Genomic DNA, 21,736 nt, shown 5'->3' with positions numbered 1-21,736 from the left:
ATTCTCATGGCAATAATTTCCTACACAAGAGAGTGAAAGAAAATTCCTATATAACTTTATGGCCATAGCTGCTATTTTATGTATATGTCATATTTCAGATTCAACATACATTTAGTGTTTGTTGGATATCAACAGTGTGCAGTGTACTGTATGTACTATAGTGTACTGGGAGGACAAAGATAAAAAGATATTCATGTTTCATGTTTATAATCTTAGGAACAATATGACACATAGACAAATTACAATAGAAGTAAAGGTATAAGTTATATAAAAGACCTTTACATATATTATAGATTCAGAGAATGGAGAGAACGTTTTAGAGAAAAGGTGTTATTTGAACCAAAGGTGGGTTAACTTTCTTAAAGGTAGAAATGAGACTGTTAATCAGAATGGAGTTGGTCTGGAGTTGGAAGAGAAATGACATAAAGGAAGATAGAGAGATAGGAAACATTTTATGAGTTTCCAGGATGTGATTACACAGCATTGTTTGGCTAGAGCAAAAGGTAAGGAAATAGTGGGTAACAGACATGAAAAAGTAGTACAGTAATAGCTAATGACCAGATAATGCAGGATCTAAAATGCCAAGCTGAAGAATTTTAACCTGACTTACCTATTGAGAGACCACTAAACATTTTTATGCAGTTAAGTGATGGATCACATCTGTGGTATAGGAAAATTTGTCAGTTGAGTGCAGGATGGATTAGATGAGAAACTACAGAACACTTCAGAAGATTGTTGTTGGAGTTTGGACGAAAATGTTTAATGGCTTGAACCAGGTTATGGCAATGGGAATAGAATATTGCAAATAAAGAATAGGATTTACGTGGCAACCCATTGAGTATGGAATTGAGAGTCACAGGTTTTAGCCTGGGTGATAATGAGGATACGAGAATCTCCTGATACATATTCAATTAACAGGAAGAGGAAACATAGATACTCAATTTTGGACCTGTTGCATTAGACTTTTTGGTCTGTCCTTTAGTCTCTGCTCCTTGATAACAAGGACGTTGTCATATTAGGATTTGAATACATTTCTAACACTAGTGTCTGGCACATAGTAGCCACGTAGAAAAATTGTGTTGACTGACTGAAACTACATAAAAAATAGTTAACAAACATTTATTTTAACTTTTGAGAGTACAATTTGAATTAGAGATCTGGAAGTTATCCACAAATATCCTGAGGTGATATTTGAAGTTAGATCAGAGGACAAGAGTCAACAAAGAAAAAGAGGAAAATTGTTCATGGTAAGAATCTTGAGGAATGGGGTTCCTTAAGTTTTCCGTAGTTAGGGAAAAAGGAATGGTATGATTTCACACTGAAAAACACAGAAGTTAGAGTGAAAGACTAGAATTGGTGAAAGACTAGGATTGGTATATGGTTGGTTTTAAGAAAGAGTGAATAGTCAATAAGGTCTGTTTTTTCAGAACAGTCAGGAGGGTGATAAGGACTGAGAACAGGCTCTAAGTGCTTTGGTTAGGATATTACCCAGTATATTTTTCTAAAAAGCCACTTTAAGAGGTTTAGTAGATATGGAGGTCAGTTGTAAAGGCTAAGTGAATAATAAGTGGAAACAGTTCATTAGGTATAGTCATGCTGTATTTCTCACCTTGTTTAAAGATCTATGAGAAAACATAGATTTTTAAAAACATTTTTAACTCACTCCGCATGACAGATACTACATTTTAGAAAATATTTTAAAATTTTAAATGTATTTTAATTTACAAATTAAAAAAATTATTTTAAGGTTGCATTTTACATGGAAGGACGTATGCTGTTTTCTTGTCTAAGAATAATTTTTAATTTCACCATAGTGCCTCACATTTCTTTGACATTTCATTTTTAATGTCTTTGTGACTTAGTATAGTACAATTTTTATTTTTATAATGTCTGTCATGCGGAGTGAGTCTAGAATGATTTTATAATTTTGCATGGCATTTTGCCTAAATAATACTCTTTACTGATGAATGGTTTTATCACTTTTACTCTTAGACTTTGTGAATTTGAGACTTCTTTAGATCATAGGTATGCTTCTAATTATATTTTTAATTCCTGGAGTTGTAGTTATCTCTGTAGATATGTATCAAACTTATAGTCATTTTATTTTGCCTATATTTCCAAGTCCAGGAATGGTTTTCATAGCTAAATAGTAAATACTAATTTTGCCTGATCTTTGCAAGTCTAGGCAGGGTGATAAAATATTTTTGAAAGCTGGTAATTACTAAAATTTATGATTTCCAAAAAGCATAGATGCTAGATTGGTAAATTTAAAAATGTTTCTTATGTTGGCATTATATCTGTTTTGTATGTCTTTTTTTTTCATGTGGGAGAAGGGCTGAATTCACTATCCTTGGTAGTCATATTCTGAAGTCTGTACTACTACTATTTGGAAAGTTATAATAGCCTTAATTGATTTTAAGAACCAAAATGATTTTGCTTTCATAGTGTAATCTTGGAATTTCTAGGTGACTTTGGGGAAATAGTGTGGATGCTCTCCAGAAATTCCTGATTGAACCTGAGATTGAACATAGCAATTCTGGAGTTGTTGGTGGCACTAACAACAGCCATCAGAATTACCTAAATTTTAGTATCCAGTCATGAACATCAGGAGGAATGAAGGAGGAAGATTCAGTCCTTTGGGAACCTGATGTAACTTTAGATAGCCAAATGTTTGGATAACTGATAAGGAAAAAGTTTAATTTAAAATACATGTTGATATTGAGTTCAGTTTGCCAGTATTTTCTGGAGGATTTTTCTATTTATGTTTATTAAGGATATTAGCTTATAGTTTCTTTTCTTGTAGTATCATTGTCTGGCTTTGGTATCGGGGTAATGTTGGCCTCATTAAATGAGTTTGGAAGTATTTCCCTTTCTTCATTGTTTGGAAAGAGTTTGAGAAGGATTGGTATTAGTTCTTTTTTTAAAATAATTTCAACTTTTAGTTTAGGTTCAGAGGGTACATGTGCAGGTTGGTTACATGGGCATATTACGTGACACTTTGGAGTATGAATAATCCCATCACTCAGGGGTTTGGAGTATGAATAATCCCATCACCCAGGTAGTGTGCATAGTACCCAGTGGGTAGTTTTTCAGCCCTTGCGTCCCTCCATTTGTCCCCCTCTAGTAGTCCCCAGTATCTGTTGTTCCCATCTTTATGTCCATATGTACACCCAGTGCTTAGCTTCCACTTACAAATGACAACATGTGGTATTTGGATTTCTTGTTTCTCTGTTAATTTGCTTAGGATAGTGGCCTCCAGTTCCATCTATGTTGCTGAAAAGGACATGATTTCATTCTTTTTTGTGAGTGCATAGTATTCCATGGTATATATGTGCCACATTTTCTTTATCCAGTCCACTATTGATAGGCACCTGGGTTGATTTCGTGTCTTTGTTATTGTGAATAGCGCTGTGATGAAGATCCAAGAGCATGTGTCTTTTTGGTAGCATGATTTATTCTTCTCTGGAAATATACCCAGTAATGGGATGGCTGGGTCAAATGGTAGTTCTGTTTTGAGTTCGTCGAGAAGTCTCCAAATTGCGTTCCACAGTGTCTGAACTGATTTATATTTCCACTAACCGTGTAAAAACATTCTCTTTGCTCCACAGCCGTACAGCATCTGTTTTTTGTTTGTTTGTTTGTTTTTACTTTTTAATAATAGCCATTCTGACTGGTGTGAAATGGTATCTCATTGTGGTTCGATTTGCAGTCTTATCACATTAAGAGGATCATACATCATGATCAAGTGGGATTTATCCCTGGGATGCAAGAATGGTTGAACATACACAAATCAATAAACGTGATACAACACATTAACAGAATGAAGAACAAAAATCATATGATCATCTCAGTTGATACAGAAAAAGCATTTGACAAAATTCAACATACTTTCATTCTTAAAACTCTCAACAAATTTGGTGTAGAGTGAATATGCCTAAACATAGTAAAGGTCATATATGACAAGCCCATAACATCATACTTAATGGTGAAAATCTGAAAGGTTTATCTCAGATTGAGAAAAAAAACGATGCCCACTCTTGCCACCGCTATTTAAGATAGTACTAGAAGTCCTAGCAGAGCAAATAGACAAGAAAAAGAAATAAAAAAGCATTCAAATTGGAGAGTAAAATGATCTGTTTAAAGATAGCGTGGTATTGTGCATAGAAAGCCTTAAAGACTCCTTGAAAAAAAAAGACAAAAACGATTAGACCTAATAAATGAATTCGGTAAAGTTTCAGGATACAAAATCAGCATAGAAAAATCAGAAGCATTTCTGTACACTAACAGCAAACTTTCTGAGGATGTAATCAAGAAAACCATCCTATTTACAGTAGCTGCAGAAATATAAAATATTTAGGAATAAATTTATCCAAGAAGGTGAAAGATCTCTACACTGAAAACCGTAAGACATTGATGAGAGAATTTGAAGAATTAAATAAACAGATATCCCATACTCATAAATTGGAAGAATTAATATTGTTAAAATTGTTCATAGTACTGAAAGTGATCTGCAGATTCAATATAATCCCTATCAAAATTCCAGTGAAACTTTTCACAGAAATAGCAAAACAATTCTAAAATTTGTATGGAACTACAAAAGATCTGAATAGCCAAAATAATCTTGAGCAAGAAGAACAAGGCCAGGGGCATCACACTACATGATTCAAGTCATGTTACAAAGCTATAGTGATCAAAACAGTATGGTACTGGCATAAAAGCAGACACATAGATCAATGGAACAGAATAAAAAGGCCAGAAATAAACCCAAGAGTTTACAGTCAATTGATCTTTAAAAAAAAAAAAGCCAAGGAAACACAGTGGGGACAGGACAATCTCTTCAATAAACACTGTTGTCAAAACTAGATATCCACATATTGAAGAATGACATTGGATCCTTATTCACCCCATATACAAAAATCAGCTCAAAATGGGTCAGAGATTTAAACAAAAGATTTGAATTTGAAAAGCATAAGATGTGCACAAGAAAATACTGGAGAAAAGCTCCATAACATTGGTGTTGGCAATGATTTTTTGTTTATGGCACCAACAGCACAGGCAACAAAAGCAAAAATAAACAAGTGGGACTTCATCAAATTAATAAGTTTCTCTATAGCAAAGAAAACAATCAACAAAATGAAAAGGCAGCTTACATAAAGAGGGGAAATATTTGCAAGCCATATATCCGATTAGGGGTTAACATGTAAAAATAATCAGGAACTCATACAACTTAATAGCTAAAATAAAATAAAAATACAGGTTGAAGTTCCCTAATCCAAAATCTGAAATGCTCCAAAATCTGAAACTTTTTGAATGCTGACATGACACTCAAAGGAAATGCACATTGCAGCATTTGGATTTTTGGTTTCAGATTTTTGGATTAGGGATGTTAAACCAGTTAGTATCATGCACATATTCCAAAATCTGAATAATTTCAAAATCTGAAACACTTCTGGTCTAAAGCATTTTGCATAAGGGATACTCAACCTGTATTTACCTAGATGTAAATAATAAATGAATATATTAGAATAGGTTATTGTGTCAGTCCATTTTGTGCTGCTATAACAGAATACTGCAGACTGGGTAATTTATAAAGAACAGAAATTTATTCTCTCAGAGTTCTGGAGTCTGGTAACTACAAGATCAAAGTGCCTGCGGGTTTGGTCTTTGGTTTCAAGATGAGGCCTAGTTGCTGTGTCCTCCAAAGAGGAGAAACCTTGTGCCCTCACACAACAGAAAAGCAAAAGAAAAAATCCACTCTGGTAAGCTCTTTTTATAATGCCATTAATCTATTTATGAGGGCAGAGCCCTCATGACCTAAACACCTCCCATTAAGCCCCACCTTCCAATACTGTTGTATTGGGGATTAAGTTTCAACATGAGTTTTGGAGGGGACAAAAACATTCAAACCATACTAGTTATAAAGACTATTTCAGTTATAAAAGCCTGTGATTCCTTGAAAGTGAAGTTTGAAATATACTCCATATCATTGGTATCTTAAATATAATCTCTGTATAACTTGTTTTTCTTTAGTGTTCAAATGGTAATGTATACTTGAGGTAGCAACTTAAGGGTTTGAACCAACTTTAGCTTTGTCTAAATAAATGACCTAAAAAACCATTTCTCATGCTGGCTAAGATATGGATGCTGGATTCAAATTGCAGTGAAATAATTCTCTCAGTGCTTCTATTTATACAGCTTTTGTTACTAGAAGCATTTCAGGAGTTAAAACCAAGGACTAGGTTAGTGATAAATGGAAGTGGTTAAATCGAGCTCCTAGCTATGATTGGTTGTAGAGTTGACCCTTGAATAACATAGATTTGAACAGTGCAGTTCCACTTCCATGTGGATTTTTTTTTTTTTTCAGTAAAAGCTATACCAAGTGAGTCGCCTCTCCTGCCTCCCCTTTCACTTCCTCCACCTCTGCCACACCTGAGACAGCTAGATGAACCCCTCCTCTTCTCAGCCTACTCAGTGTGACTAATAAGGATGAAGACCTTTATGATGATCCACTTCCCATGTAATGAACAGTAAATACGTTTTCTCTTCCTTCCGTTTTCTTTTCTCTAGCTTACCTTATTGTAACAATATGGTATTTGATGCATGTGGTATATGATGCATATAACATACAAAATATGTGTTAATTGACTGTTTATGTTATTGGTAAGGCTTCTGGTCAGCATTAGGCTACTAAGGTTTTAGGGAGTTAAAAGTTATGTTCGGATTTTTGACTGAGTGAGTGGAGGGGGATTGGTACCCCTAGTGCCTGCATTGTTCAAGGGTCAACAGTACTTGTAAATTCCAAAGTCCTTTTTGTTCACAAAATGATTTTAGGTACTTATTGGTACTGAAATATATTTATTAATATCTGGGCTACATCTTTGTATTTAGCAGATTAGTAGCCATCTCTACATGCATAGTTAATTAAAACTCATTGAGTTTAAAATAAGACTCATTTTATAATTTTTAATAATGATAATTAGAGGGGTGCTGGTAAATGTTTAACTAAACACCTTTCTCCAAAATAGCCCTGATTTGTGATGGCTGTCAATTTCCTGTGGTGTAAATACTCTCCCCATGGCTCATTTCAGGCTACTAACATAATGTCACTGAATGCAGAGTTGAGAAGAGATAAGAGGTAGCACATCATTGTATACCATATCCACCATATAGACATAATCTCATTAGCACATATAATAGTAAAATGTAAAGTAAGTAGTGGTGGTTTTGAGTGTTAATTCTTCTGTTTTAGTATAACTCATTTATGTTTATATAATTTCAATAATGGCTGTTTTAATAACTGCCTCATAAAAATCCTGAAAATTTAATAATTATATCTCATGGAGTAGTACAGGGAGCTGTACACCATTGAGTTCATAATTACCATTTATTAAGAATTATTGATGTCAGTTATGCTACACTTTACATATTTTTAAAACTGAATTTTAATCCTTTCAACAATTCTATGAAGTAGGTGACACTGTCTCCATTTTACTAAATCAAAGAATTAAGTAATTTTTCCAAGGGAACAACTAACACTCCAACAGCCTGATTTAGAGCAATGGTTCTCAAACTTTAGCTTGCATAGAATCACTTGAAGAGCTTGTTTTTAAAAAATACTGGGCCCACCTTCAGAAGTTCTGATTCAGTAGATGTGGGGTGGGCTGAGAATTTGCATTGTCAAGACCTTCCCAGGTGGTGCCACACTGGAAACAGCACCACCATCAAGCATAGGCTGACAAACTTTTTCCATAAAGGATCAGATGATAAATATTTTAGGCTTTGTAGGCCATGAGGCAGAATCAAAGATACTGCATATTAGGTTGGTGCGTAAGTAATTGTGGTTTCAGACTGTGCATTTTAAATAATTATTACTAGGCGCAAACGCATCTTTATTAATCAAAATAGGAACATTAAAATCAACACATTTTTGCCAGTGGGAAATAAATTTATTCCTGTAGTGTAAAAATCCATGCTTCGGGATTTGACGAACACTTGGAAAGCATTTTCTGCATCCTGCTGGTTGTGTCAGCATTTTCCCTCCTAAAAGTTGTTGAGATGCTTGAAGAAGTGGTAGTCAGCTGGTGAGAGGTCAAGTGAATATGGCAGATGAGGCAAAACTTCATAGCTCAGTTTGTTCAACTTTTGAAGCGTTGGTTGTGCCATCTGTGGTCGGACGTTGTCATGGAGAAGAATTGGGCCCTTTCTGTTGACCAGTGCTGGCTGCAGACAGTACAGTTTTCAGTGCATCTGATCAATTTGCTGAGCATACTTCTCAGATGTAATGGTTTCACTGGGATTCAGAAAGCTGTAGTGGATCAGCAGCAGACCACCAGACAGTGACCATGACCTTTTTTTGGTGCAAGTTTGGCTTTGGGAAGTGCTTTGGAGCTTCTTGGTCCAACCACTGAACTGGTCATCTCCAGTTGTATAAAATCCACTTTTCAGTTGCCATATAAAATCCACTTTTTGTTGCCATCACAATCTGATCGAGAAATGGTTCATTTTTGTTGCATAGGATGAGAGAAGACAACACTTTAAAACAATGATTTTTTTCTGACTTTTGCTCAGCTCGTAAGGCATCCACTTATCGAGCTTTTTCACCTTCCAATTTGCTGCAAGTACTGAACTACCATAGAATGGTCGACATTGAGTTCTTCGGCAACTTCTCGTGTAGTTGTAAGAGGATCAGCTTTGATGATTGCTCTCAATCGGTCATTGTCGACTTCTCATCTTCCACTGCACTCCTCATCTTCTAGGCTCTCGTCTCCTTTGCAAAACTTCTTGAGCCACCACTGCGCTGTACGTTCATTAGCAGTTCCTGGGCCAAGTGCATTGTTGATGTTGCTAGTTGTCTCCGCTGCTTTACGACCCATTTTGAACTCAGAAATAAGAAAATCGCTTGTAAAGAGAACTGTGCATTAAAATGATGTATAACATAACCACATTTATTTAAGAATGTATTTGAGCATCTAACAGCAAATTTCAACAGTGCAAAAACTGCAGTTATGTTTGCACCAGCCTAATAGAAAAGGGAAAAAATATATATGAGAGAACATAAATGTCCATCATTTTTTTTTTACTACATTTGAAATATAACATTAATTGAACACAATTTATTGTGATAAAAAATGAAAAGACTGGAGTTCTTTTTTTTAATTTATATTTTTTCTTTTGAAGTTCTTTTGGGATAACATTTCACTTATTAGGATTCAAAGTTATCCTCTTATCAGAATTTATTGTAGATGTTCATCTGTTAATGCAGACCTGTAATGCAGTTTTACAAATTTCATCTTTGAGGCATTTTTTTCCCCACAAAAATAAGTACTGCCAATTGTATATGATCTTAATGAGCATATTCATTGTATGGAAGGCACTAATAGAATTCTCTCAGTACAGCTGTAATTGTTGGTAAAAAACATTGTTTGTTTGTTTTTTTTCCCAAGACTTTTCTTGATATTTGCCATTTAGTATGCAATTACATTGCAGATTAACCACTTCCAATTTAAGGTTAGGTGGGAGCTCCTCAATTGCATGGTTAAATGGATTTTGAAATACAGAAATTTCCTTTGCGCTTGCAGTGAGGTCTGAAAAGCACTGCAGGAACTATAGTTTGAGCTTGCAAAATATATCTGTTGCAAATTTGTGTATGGAGGGAGATCTTTTTAACATTTGACAACACAGGAAGTATACAAAGCCATTATTACTTGTAATTGGAACAATGTTGTCAAAACGATTTTATTGCAGTATTTTCTCATGTAAGCACTGCTTTGCCTTGACTTTTAAGTCAGATTCATTAGGAAACTATCAATTTTGCAGCAAATTTTAATTTCCAAAGCCATGGTAGTGGTTAAAGGCGTTTATTTTTGTTCAGAAAATTTCATTTGTGTCCTTGAGCTCAAAGAAATCACAATAAAACTCTGTAACCACTAAGCCATTAGACTTCTGTGTCATAAGGCAAGTCCGGATTTTGTTTCCATTTCTGATCAAAATTTGTTTCCATTTCTGATCAAAATTTACAGAGCTTATGATGGTTAAATCTGTGAGAATAAATGAAGTTCACTGGTGACGTTACTGGTTCAGTGATACATGATAAATTAATGTTTTCCCTACTGGTTCAATGACACATGATAAATTGTTTTCCTTATTGGTGAATAATAGAATGAAATACCATCCATAGCTTTAAATACCTATGCTTTCACAAGCTTTGTAAATTTGTTCAACTAAACCTTTTTCTGGTCTTCATTTATTTTTGTCACCATCAGTTGCAACACATCTTAACAGATTCCACTTCAGGTTATACTGAATTGGTACTTTCTCAACTTGGGAAATATTCTTGCTTATTATTATTTTGTGGAGACTCTTCATAGAGTCTAACTCTTCCGTGATTTCAAGCTTGGAATTGACTTCTTGAGAAAAAACTAAGCAGTATCATTAATATCTACCAGCTCATGAAGAGCCAAAGAAAACCTCTACAAATCTTTTGCCTTGTTTTTTAGTTGAATGTTGGTATTGCTCCCAGTGTCCTCATCTCCAGTAGTTATTCTCACTGAAAGGTTATTTTTAAACAAGTTTATTTTCTCTAGAAACATTGGTTGCTACAGCCAAATACAATTTAATTAACTCCCCATGGGTAACTGGATTTCCTTGCTTGGATAATAAATGAGACACCTGGAAACTTAATTTGTTTGCATCTGTGAGTGTGTGTGTGTTTGTGTGTGTGTCTGTGTCTGTGTGTATGGAAATTCTGCTGTGATGAGATACTTTGTTTTATATTTTCCTGATTTCTCTGATGATAACTTTCCTTTGTCTTGGGAATGTGATGAGTGCTTAGTCTGGTAGTATCGATGTATATTGTATAGTACAATGGTTTGCCATCTAACTCAATAACAAAACAATTCACATACTACTTTAAATGCCTTAAAAGTGTGACATGCTTCTCTTATTTTGACAGGAAGATCAAATGTGGTATAACAGTATACTATGGTTTTTGAAGCACTTGACAAGTCATAACTGTCACTGCAATTTGTAGTGCATCCAGCAACAGTGTAAAGTGAATCATTCTGTTACAACCCCTCAACTCTGCTATCATAATGCAAACACAGCTATAGGCAATGCGCAAAGGAATGAGTTGTGTTCCAATAAAATTTTATGGACACTGAAATTTAAATTTTATATAATTTGCATTTCATGAAATATGTTTTTCCCTTAATTTTATTCAACCGTTTATAGAAGTAAAAGCCATTATTTTTGCATTGCTTTTACTTTCACCGTTACATAAAAGTATATATGGGCTGTGGACTGTACAAAAATTTTACACGGGCAATTGGCTGTAGTTTGCCAATTCTTGCTGTAGAGTAGTGCTGCGCTACTTCACCTTTCCACAAGACTTTTTCTCTCTATGAATTCCCTATCTAAGTGAATGATATCACCATTCATCCGTGCAACCGTTCCTAAAATCTGGAGTCATTCTTTGAAAATCATTGGGTTCCCTAAGGTTTAGCAATTCTACTACTTTGAATTAATCCGCCCACCTCTTTACTCTGAACATGTAAGTTTAGGCTCTTATTACCTCTACTTGAGACTACACTACTCTTTTAACAGATGTTCTTTCCCCTGGCATCCCTCTTCTTGACCAGTTTTTACATGCCGCTGGAGTACTGTCTGAGTTCATTTGAGCTGCTGTAACAGAATACTATATATTGGGTGACATATAAACAACAGATACTTTTTTTCCCACAGTTCTGGTGACTGGAAAGTTCAAGATCAAGGTGCTGGCAGATTCAATGTCTGGTCAAGGCCTGCCTCCTGGTTTATAGGTCATCTTTTCTATGTAACCTCACATGGTAGAAGGAGTGAGGAAGCTCTCTGGAGGTCGCGTTTATAAGGGCACTAATTCCATTCACAAGGGCTCCACTCTGATGACCTAATCACCTCTCAAAGGCCCTACCGCCTAATACCATCTATATTAGGGGACACAAACATTCCATCTATAACAAGTACTCTTTCTAAAATATAAATCTGATTGTTTTACTCCTTGGACATATTTTGTAATGGTTTTCCATTACCTAGAGCAGGGTTCCCAAACTCAAATGTAACTGATTAAAGGTAATTAAATGGTGATTTTTTTTTTTTGACATACGCTTTTTTTTTTGCATATTGAGTAAAAGAGAATATTTTTTATTTCCATGAAGATGGCTTTCTCTTATTTTTCTTAAAGTATGTCTTTCTTTTTGTCTTTCATTTTGTTAGTTTGAATAAAAAAGAACAGCTTAGAAATACATTTCTCTACTATAACAAAGACAGCAGCAAAAACATGATGAATGGCATCTAACACTGGACGTCACTCTAAGGATACAGAAGGAAATGCTGGGACTATGGCAACTAGAGCATTTGCCCAACCTGGAAGAGGATTCCCTGTGCAACCTCAACGAGTTTTACCCTAAGAATGTGCGCCCAAGGAAGTCACATTTTTGACTTTTCAGAAGAAGTCGGAAACCAGATTTTTAAGTCTGAAATCTTCAGATGGCTGGTTTTGGAAATGGAAAAATATTGTGAGATCTGGAACCTCAAATGATGATATTATGGTTCTCTCTCTATTTGGCTAGATTAGGGAACTGAGGATCAGTAAGACTTGTCAAGAGACAGGTCTGAGTTCATGCCTTTAGTTAGGGGCAGTGTCAGGCCTAGAATGTTGATCTCTCAACTCCTATACTAGTGTTCTTTTTATTATACCAGACTAGCTCCAATTTGTTACTGAAAAAAAGCAAGCACACACATACATACACACACACAAACATGAACAAGCTGATACTAAGGATTCATTCAAGTGAGTTAATGGAAAACTCTTGACCCTTTCGGACATTTCCACTAACAGAATCCAGACACTAATCACCTCATTCCTGTAGTACTGAGATACTAGACTTCCTGCTCCCCAGTCCTTTCTATATACTATGACCAGATTAACATTTTTAAAAAGACATTACATCAATTGTATTACTTTCTTATACAAGAATCTAATATTGCTTCAATTGCCTATCATATCAAGTCTAAACCCTGCTGAGCTTTCAAGACCCACAGAAATTTGCTACCTCTTATTTCGCATTACTCTCTGAAACACATCTTCCTTTCACTGTCCCCTATATTCTTCGTCATAACACCAGTACATCTTTGATCCTGTTATTATATTACCTCTTCTAGAATAGTCTGTTTTCTTCTGTCTTCTTAATCATTTTTCATAGTCTAACTCATTAAGACGGCTTCTGAGTTCTACTGACCTCTCATTTCTGTGGTACCTACTACTACTTAGATTTCAAATCTCATTCAGTGATGTAGTTCTGTTCACTCAGTGTTTCGTATTTCTTTTTGGCATTCAGTAAATACTTGTTTGTAGATGTTACAAAGTCACTACAGACTTAGGTCATGCTACTACTCTTAACAACAGTATCCTATAGTGATAATAGGAATTTTTGTAATAGAGTTTGTCAGGCAGCAGCCTGTGGGCCAAATATACCATGTAGATGGATTTTGTTAAGGGAATTTTAGAAATTAGAATTAACTGTCAACACTTAAATATCAAGAAATTTCTGATGAAAATACGCTTTCTAGCCAAGTGGTGGCTTATGCCTGTAATTTCAGCACTTTGGGAGGCCAAGGCGGACGTGTCACTGGAGGCCAGGAGTTCAAGACCAGAGTTGCCAACATGGCTACTAAAAGTACAAAAATTAGCCTGTAGTCCAACCAAGCTGCTCAGGAGGCTGAGGCACGAGAATCACGTGAACCCGGGAGGTGGAGATTGTAGTGAGCCAAGATAGAGCCACTGCATTCCAACCTGGGCAACAGAGCAAGGCTCTGTCTCAAAAAAATAAAAAATGTACAGTACCCTAGGCTGCATTCCCATTAAACAGTCATCCGTAGTTGTCTTTTAGGCAGGGTATGAGGTCCCCCTAGTTTTCATTACTTCTTCTTATATCCTTCAAATTTCACTCATTAAAACTCCTCTGTTTATCTGGTTCCTGGAGGTATCTGAATTGCTAAAGATTTAATTATGTTCAAAATTATTGTAAAGTTGAATTTATATTACTTTTTGAAAATTAATATTTTTAAATTAAGAAGTTAATTGTGAAAATAATCATACAAGTAGTCAAGAGCACAGTTAACTACTTATGATCTATATAGTCACTAATCATGGTTAAACTGAATTTTTAATTAATCAGAATGATATACGAAATCATAGAGATACGGAATAGATTCTCTGCTCTCCCATGAACTGTGTATAGCCTTCGGCAAGTTGCTTAAGCTCTTTTATATCCTTATTTTATATATACCCTTAAGATATTATCATTGTCATTGATTAAGAACCACAGAATAGATTCCAAATGAAGGAAATGGGGGGCCTATTTTATAAGGAAATAATACAAATTTTAATATGGAAACTTTCAAGCTCAGTTACCTCATAAGGACTTCACTAGCCTAAACCAAGATCTGTTGGATTTTTTCTTTCCTTATTTTTGGGCTTGCAGCATTAAATAAATTTTCTAGGAAAAATGATGGCATTCCATTTTAAAAAGTCATCATAGTATAATAATAGGGCCACTAAGCCGGTCGTGGTGGCTCACGCCTGTAATCCCAGCACTTTGGGAGGCCCAGGCGGGTGGATCACGAGGTCAGAAGATTGAGACCATCCTGGCTAACATAGTGAAACCCTGTCTCTACTAAAAATACAAAAAAAAATTAGCTGGGCGTGGTGGTGGGCGCCTGTAGTCCCAGCTACTCGGGAGGCTGAGGCAGGAGAATGGCGTGTACCCGGGAGGCGGAGCTTGCAGTGAGCGAGATCACACCACTGCACTCCAGCCTGGGCAACAGAACAAGACTCCGTCTCAAAAACAAACAAACAAAAATAATAATAATAGGGCCACTGTATTTTTTCTAAGGAACATTGTTTTCTTATATCTTAGCATTTTATAATGTATGAGAGTTCTGTAACATTATTTAAAATAATTATATGCAAAAGAATTACATAAATGATATACAATTTTAAAATAATTACGTTTAAAAATTTTTAAATAATATAAAGAAGAATTATGTAAAATAATTTCAGATAACTAGTAAATTCTCATTGGAATTTTTTTCATAGCGAAAAAAACAGGAATTGAACTTTTTTTTTTGTGACCCAGAATAATTTTTTTGAGATGTAAATCATTTATATATACTTACATGTATACATATATTGCATAATTTATATTTTTGACATTATAAAATATTTTCTGAACTTTAAGTTCTGTACTTTAAGTCCTAGGGTACATGTGTACAATGTGCAGGTTTGGTACATAGGTATATATGTGCCATGGTTTGCTGCACCCATCAACTCATCATTTACATTAGGTATTTCTCCTAATGCTATCCCTTCCCCTGTCCCCCACCCCATGACAGTGTGTGATGTTCCCCGCCCTGTGTCCAAGTGTTCTCATTGTTCAGTTCCCACCTATGAGTGAGAACATGCGGTGTTTGGTTTTCTGTCCTTGTGATAGTTTGCTCAGAATGATGGTTTCCAGCTTCATCCATATCTCTGCAAAGGGCATGAACTCATCCTTTTTTATGGTTGCATAGTATTCCATGGTGTACATGTGCCACATTTTCTTAATCTAGTCTATCATTGGTGGACATTTGGGTTGGTTCCAAGTCTTTGCTATTGTGAATAGTGCCGCAATAAACATACGTGTGCATGTGTCTTTATAGTAACATGATTTATAATCCTTTGGGTATATAAGCAGTAATGGGATGGCTGGGTAAAATGGTATTTCTAGTTCTAGATCCTTGAGGAATCGCCACACTGTCTTCCACAATGGTTGAACTAGTTTACAGTCCCACCAACAGTATAAAAGTGTTCCTTTTTCTCCACATCTTCTCCAGCATCTGTTGTTTCCTGACTTTTTAATGATCACCATTCTAACTGGTCTGAGATGGTATCTCATTGTGGTTTTGATTTGCATTTCTCTGATGACTAGTGATGATGAGCATTTTTTCATGTGTCTGTTGGCTGCATAAATGTCTTCTTTTGAGAAGTGTCTGTTCATATCCTTTGCCCGCTTTTTGATGGGATTGTTTTTTTCTTGTAAATTTGTTTAAGTTCTTTGTAGATTCTGGATATTAGCCCTTTGTCAGATGGGTAGATTGCAAAAATTTTCTCCCATTCGGTAGGTTGCCTGGTAGTTTCTTTTGCTGTGCTGAAACTCTTTAGAGTTTTGGCTTTTGTTGCCATTGCTTTTGGTGTTTTAGTCATGAAGTCCTTGCCCATGCCTATGTCCTGAATGGTATTGTCTAGGTTTTCTTCTAGAGTTTTTATGGTTTTAGGTCTAACATTTAAGTCTTAATCCATCTTGAATTAATTTTTGTATAAGGTGTAAGGAAGGGATCCAGTTTCAGCTTTCTACATATGGCTAGCCAGTTTTCCCAGCACCATTTATTAAATAGGGAATCCTTTCCCCATTTCTTGTTTTTGTCAGGTTTGTCAAAGATCAGATGGTTGTAGATGTGTGGTGTTATTTCTGAGGCCTCTGTTCTGTTCCATTGGTCTAGCTCTCTGTTTTGGTACCAGTACCATGCTGTTTTGGTTACTGTAGCTTTGTAGTATAGTCTGAAGTCAGGTAGCATGATGCCTCCAGCTTTGTTCTTTTTGCTTAGGATTGTCTTGGCAATGTGGGCTCTTTTTTGGTTTCATATGAACTTTAAAGTAGTTTTTTCCAATTCTGTGAAGAAAGTCATTGGTAGCTTGATGGGGATGGCATTGAATCTGTAAATTACCTTGGGCAGTATGGCCATTTTCCCGATACCGATTTGTCCTATCCATGAGCATAGAATGTTCTTCCATTTGTTTGTGTCCTCTTTTATTTCGTTGAGCAGCAGTTTGTAGTTCTCCTTGAAGAGGCCCTTCACATCCCTTGTAAGTTGGATTCCTAGGTATTTTATTCTCTTTGAAGCAATTGTGAATGGGAGTTCACTCATGATTTGGCTGTTTGTCTGTTATTGGTGTATAGGAATGCTTGTGATTTTTGCACATTGATTTTGTATCCTGACACTTTGCCGAAGTTGCTTATCAGCTTAAGAAGATTTTGGGCTGAGACGATAGGGTTTTCTAAATATACAATCATGTCATCTGCAAACAGGGAAAATTTGACTTCCTCTTTTCCTAATTGAATCCCCTTCATTTCTTTCTCTTGCCTGACTACCCTGGAGAGAACTTCCAACACTATGCTGAATAGGAGTGGTGAGGGAGGGCATCCCTGTCTTGTGCCATTTTTGAAAGGGAATGCTTCCAGTTTTTGCCCATTCAGTATGATATTGGCTGTGGGCTTGTCATAAATAGCTCTTATTATTTCGAGATACTTTCCATCAATACCTAGTTTATTGAGAGTTTTTAGCATGAAGGGCTGTTGAATTTTATCGAAGGCCTTTTCTGCATCTATTGAGATAATATGTGGTTTTTGTCGTTGGTCCTGTTTATGTGATGGATTACATTTATTGATTTGCATATGTTGAACCAGACTTGCATCCCAGGGATGAAGCCGACTTGATCGTGGTGGGTAAGCTTTTTGATGTGCTGCTGGATTCGGTTTGCCAGTATTTTTATTGAGGATTTTTGCATCGATGTTCATCAGGGATATTGGTCTAGAATTCTCTTTTTTTATTGTGTCTCTGTCAGGCTTTGGTATCAGGATGATGCTGGCCTCATAAAATGAGTTAGGGAGGATTCTCTTTCTTTCTATTGATTGGAATAGTTTCAGAAGGAATGGTACCAGCTCCTCTTTGTACCTCTGGTAGAATTTGGCTGTGAATCCATCTGGTCCTGGACTTTTTTTGATTTTAGGCTATTAATTATTGCCTCAATTTCAGAGCCTGTTTTTTGTCTATTCAGAGATTCATCTTCTTCCTGGTTTAGTCTTGGTGTATGTGTCCAGGAATTTATCCATTTCTTCTAGATTTTCTAGTTTATTTGCATAGAGGTGTTTATGGTATTCTCTGATGGTAGTTTGTATTTCTGTGGGATCGCTGGTGATATCCCCGTTATCATTTTTTATTGCATCGATTTGATTCTGCTCTCATTTCTTCTTTATTAGTCTTGCTAGTGGTCTATCAATTTTGTTGATCTTTTCAAAAAAGCAGCTCATGGATTCATTGATTTTTTTGAAGGATTTTTTGTGTCTCTCCTTCAGTTCTGCTCTGATCTTAGTTATTTCTTGCCTTCTGCTAGCTTTTGAATTTGTTTGCACTTGCTTCTCTAGTTCTTTTAATTGTGATGTTAGAATGTCTATTTTAAATCTTTCTTGCTTTCTCTTGTGGGCATTTTGTGCTATACATTTCCCTCTACACAGTGCTTTAAATATGTCCCCGAGATTCTGGTATGTTGTGTCTTTATTCTCATTGGTTTCAAAGAACATCTTTATTTCTGCCTTCATTTTGTTATTTACCTAGTAGTCATTCAGGAGCAGGTTGTTCAGTTTCCATGTAGTTGAGCAGTTTTGAGTGAGTTTCTTAATCCTGAGTTCTAATTTGATTGCACTGTGGTCTGAGAGACTGTTGTGATTTTTGTTCTAGGAATTGAACTTTTAAAAAAAATTGCCTTCAAAACTGTGAGAAACACATACCATCAAAGATTTTTTTTTTGACAAGAAATTCGTCAGATTTTAAGAACAGTTTTTTTTTTCTTTTTTTTATTATACTTTAGGGTTTTAGGGTACATGTGCACAATGTGCAGGTTTGTTACATATGTATCCATGTGCCATGTTGATTTCCTGCACCCATTAACTCGTCATTTAGCATTAGGTGTATCTCCTAATGCTGTCCCACCCCCCTCCCCCCACCCCACAACAGTCCTCGGAGTGTGATGTTCCCCTTCCTGTGTCCATGAGTTCTCATTGTTCAATTCCCACCTATGAGTGAGAACATGCGGTGTTTGGTTTTTTGTCCTTGCTATAGTTTACTGAGAATGATGTTTTCCAGTTTCATCCATGTCCCTACAAAGGACACGAACTCGTCATTTTTTATGGCTGCATAGTATTCCATGGTGTATATGTGCCACATTTTCTTAATCCAGTCTATCGTTGTTGGACATTTGGGTTGGTTCCAACTCTTTGCTATTGTGAATAGTGCCGCAATAAACATACGTGTGCATGTGTCTTTATAGCAGCATGATTTATAGTCCTTTGGGTATATACCCAGTAATGGGATGGCTGGGTCAAATGGTATTTCTAGTTCGAGATCCCTGAGGAATCGCCACACTGACTTCCACAATGGTTGAACTAGTTTACAGTCCCACCAACAGTGTAAAAGTGTTCCTGTTTCTCCACATCCTCTCCAGCACCTGTTGTTTCCTGATTTTTTAATGATGGCCATTCTAACTGGTGTGAGATGGTATCTCACTGTGGTTTTGATTTGCATTTCTCTGATGGCCAGTGATGATGAGCATTTCTTCATGTGTTTTTTGGCTGCATAAATGTCTTCTTTTGAGAAGTGTCTGTTCATATCCTCTGCCCACTTTTTGATGGGGTTGTTTGTTTTTTTTTTGTAAATTTGTTTGAATTCATTGTAGATTCTGGATAACTCTTCTGAAAATTATTCCCATTTGAAGATTCTTCAAGTAACTTCATGAAAGATGAAACTGATCATTACAAAAATGCAAAACTTACATTGATGTAGTTGCGTTTCAGAGAAATAAAAATGTTGATTTGTTTTTAATATTACAAGCTATATTTGGTCTTAAAAATACAGTTAGAACAAAGAAAAAATAGTATGAGCTGATGATTTTCCTTTAGTTGCAGAAATGCATTTCTGGGGATGGTGATGTGGTGTTAAGCTCTAATAAAAACTGTCCAGTGTGTCATATTTCTGGGTTTTATGTGTTGCGTACAAAGCACCATCAGTCAAATCAGCAACACAAGACTACCATATTAGGCATTATAAACAGTGACAAAGTAGTGCAAGTAGTCATATTTCTAGTTTTGAAATGCTTAAACTCTAGTAGATAAAGAATAATAGAAAGTGAGTGATAAAAAATGACATAATTTAGATTGTCAAGAGAAAACAGAGACCCCTAAGAATTTAATTAAGAGGACAGATTATATTTACTTTTTCAGCCCCTAGTACGGCTTCTTGGACATATGTAAGTGTTCATTATTTAAAATGATCTGGAACTTTTTTCTAGAATTTATTATTTATTCAGTTAAACACTTATTGAAAGCTAAAGTGCGTATTCAGCATTGTACTACCCTTGAGATACTGTGGCAGACTGCTTCCTGGTACGTTTCATTGTGTGTTTTTTTTTTTTTTTTCAGTCACTAATTCAGATACATAGACGATTGTTACCTAGTACAACTAGCTAACGTGTTTGGATTATAAATTCATTTTGGAAGAGCTTACATCTATATAAAGGAAGGTACAGAGAGTCCTTTGCACAGTTCTGATTAGCACAATATCTGTGTAACTTTCATTTAACTGAGCAAAGTTCGACTACCTATACAGAAGGAAGAGCCTGTACTTGCAGACACACGTATATCTGGATTTATCCCAACTTTGGCACTTATTCTGGGCAAGTTATTCAGCTTCTGAATTCAGCTTTCTCATCTATTACAGTCAGATAATAATATCTATTTCACAAGGGAGTTGGAAATAGTACATAAAGTGATATCCATATAATTTTTAAAAATAATGTTATCTGTAGGGTTTTTTCCCCTTTTATTTTAGATTCAGGGGGCACGTGATGCAGTTTGTTACCTGGATAAATTGCATGATGCTGAGGTTTAGGGTACAAATGATTCCATCACCCAGGTACTGAACATATTGAATAGTACACAGTAGTTTTTCAACCCCATGTAATTTTAAATTTCCATTTCCAAAGCTAAAAATATAATCGTTTTTAGAAAACTTTATCTTATATTCAAAGCTAAAACCAATCAAAAACTATAATGCTGTTTATTGTACTATTTTAACCAAACCATGTGGTGAATATTAAGTTATGGTAGCCGATTATATTTTCGGAAGATAATCACAACAATGTCTCTTGCCCCACATATTTTTTTAGAACTTCCTACCACTCATTAAGAGTTGGGGTCTAATTCTCCTATTGAATCTGAGCACACTTATGTAACCAGTAGAATGCAGCAGAAGGGATGCCATGTGACTTTCCTAGCTTAGGTCATAAAAGGCAATGCTGCTTCCGCTCTGATTGTTGGAATACCAGCCTGCTTGGAGCCCCGAGAAATCCGAGTACCTGGAGGCTGCTGTGTCAGGAAGCTAAGTCTTGTAGAAAGGTCCCAAGTCTCAGGTATCAGATTTCAGGTCAGAAATCCTAGTCTTTGAGTCCTTTCATGCCAGTCACCAGCCATGTGAGTGAATGAACTGTTAGATGATTCAGATCAGCTTCAGCCACTGAGTCACTCCCAGTCACCCCTAGCCTTTGAGACCCTGCATCAAGGCTGTAGATTTTGTGAAGTAGAGACTAGCCATCTTGAATGTGCCCTTTGTGATTCCGGGTTCACAGAATCTATGAGCATAATAAAATGGCTTTTGTTTTATGCCAGTAAATTTGGGGTGGTTTGTTATATAAAAACAGTAACTGAAACAGTTATAAAACTTAAAAGATACATTTTCTCAGTAAGCAATAGATTGCTACTGAAATTCATCAAAGTAGGAACTACCTGCTGAATAAATGTTAACTGAGTTTTTCTTTCATTTCAAATGAAGA

At 35.8% G+C, this 21,736-nt stretch overlaps 1 protein-coding gene across 20 annotated transcripts in view; it reads left to right on the top strand.

Moving 5' to 3' along the window:
• RAP1GDS1 (Rap1 GTPase-GDP dissociation stimulator 1) overlaps positions 1–21,736 on the top strand; it is a 176,170-nt gene that overhangs the window by 3,077 nt on the left and 151,357 nt on the right. For 2 of the 20 annotated variants that reach the window (XM_063610205.1, XM_063610203.1), the window contains exon 1: positions 6,365–6,517. The exons of 16 other annotated variants lie outside the window; for them this stretch is intronic. In XM_063610205.1, the coding sequence (XP_063466275.1) occupies positions 6,487–6,517 (31 nt within the window). In that variant the 5' untranslated portion in view covers positions 6,365–6,486. Of the gene's footprint in view, positions 1–6,364; positions 6,518–21,736 lie in introns of those variants that run through there. 2 more of the 20 variants (XM_063610202.1, XM_063610206.1) reach the window with 2 other exon arrangements.

The sequence above is a fragment of the Symphalangus syndactylus genome, chromosome 10 (genome assembly GCF_028878055.3).
Source record: "Symphalangus syndactylus isolate Jambi chromosome 10, NHGRI_mSymSyn1-v2.1_pri, whole genome shotgun sequence".
Classification (NCBI taxonomy): domain Eukaryota; kingdom Metazoa; phylum Chordata; class Mammalia; order Primates; family Hylobatidae; genus Symphalangus; species Symphalangus syndactylus.
The sequence above is the reverse complement of the archived record's forward strand: the minus strand, read 5'-3'. Positions and strand labels throughout refer to the sequence as shown.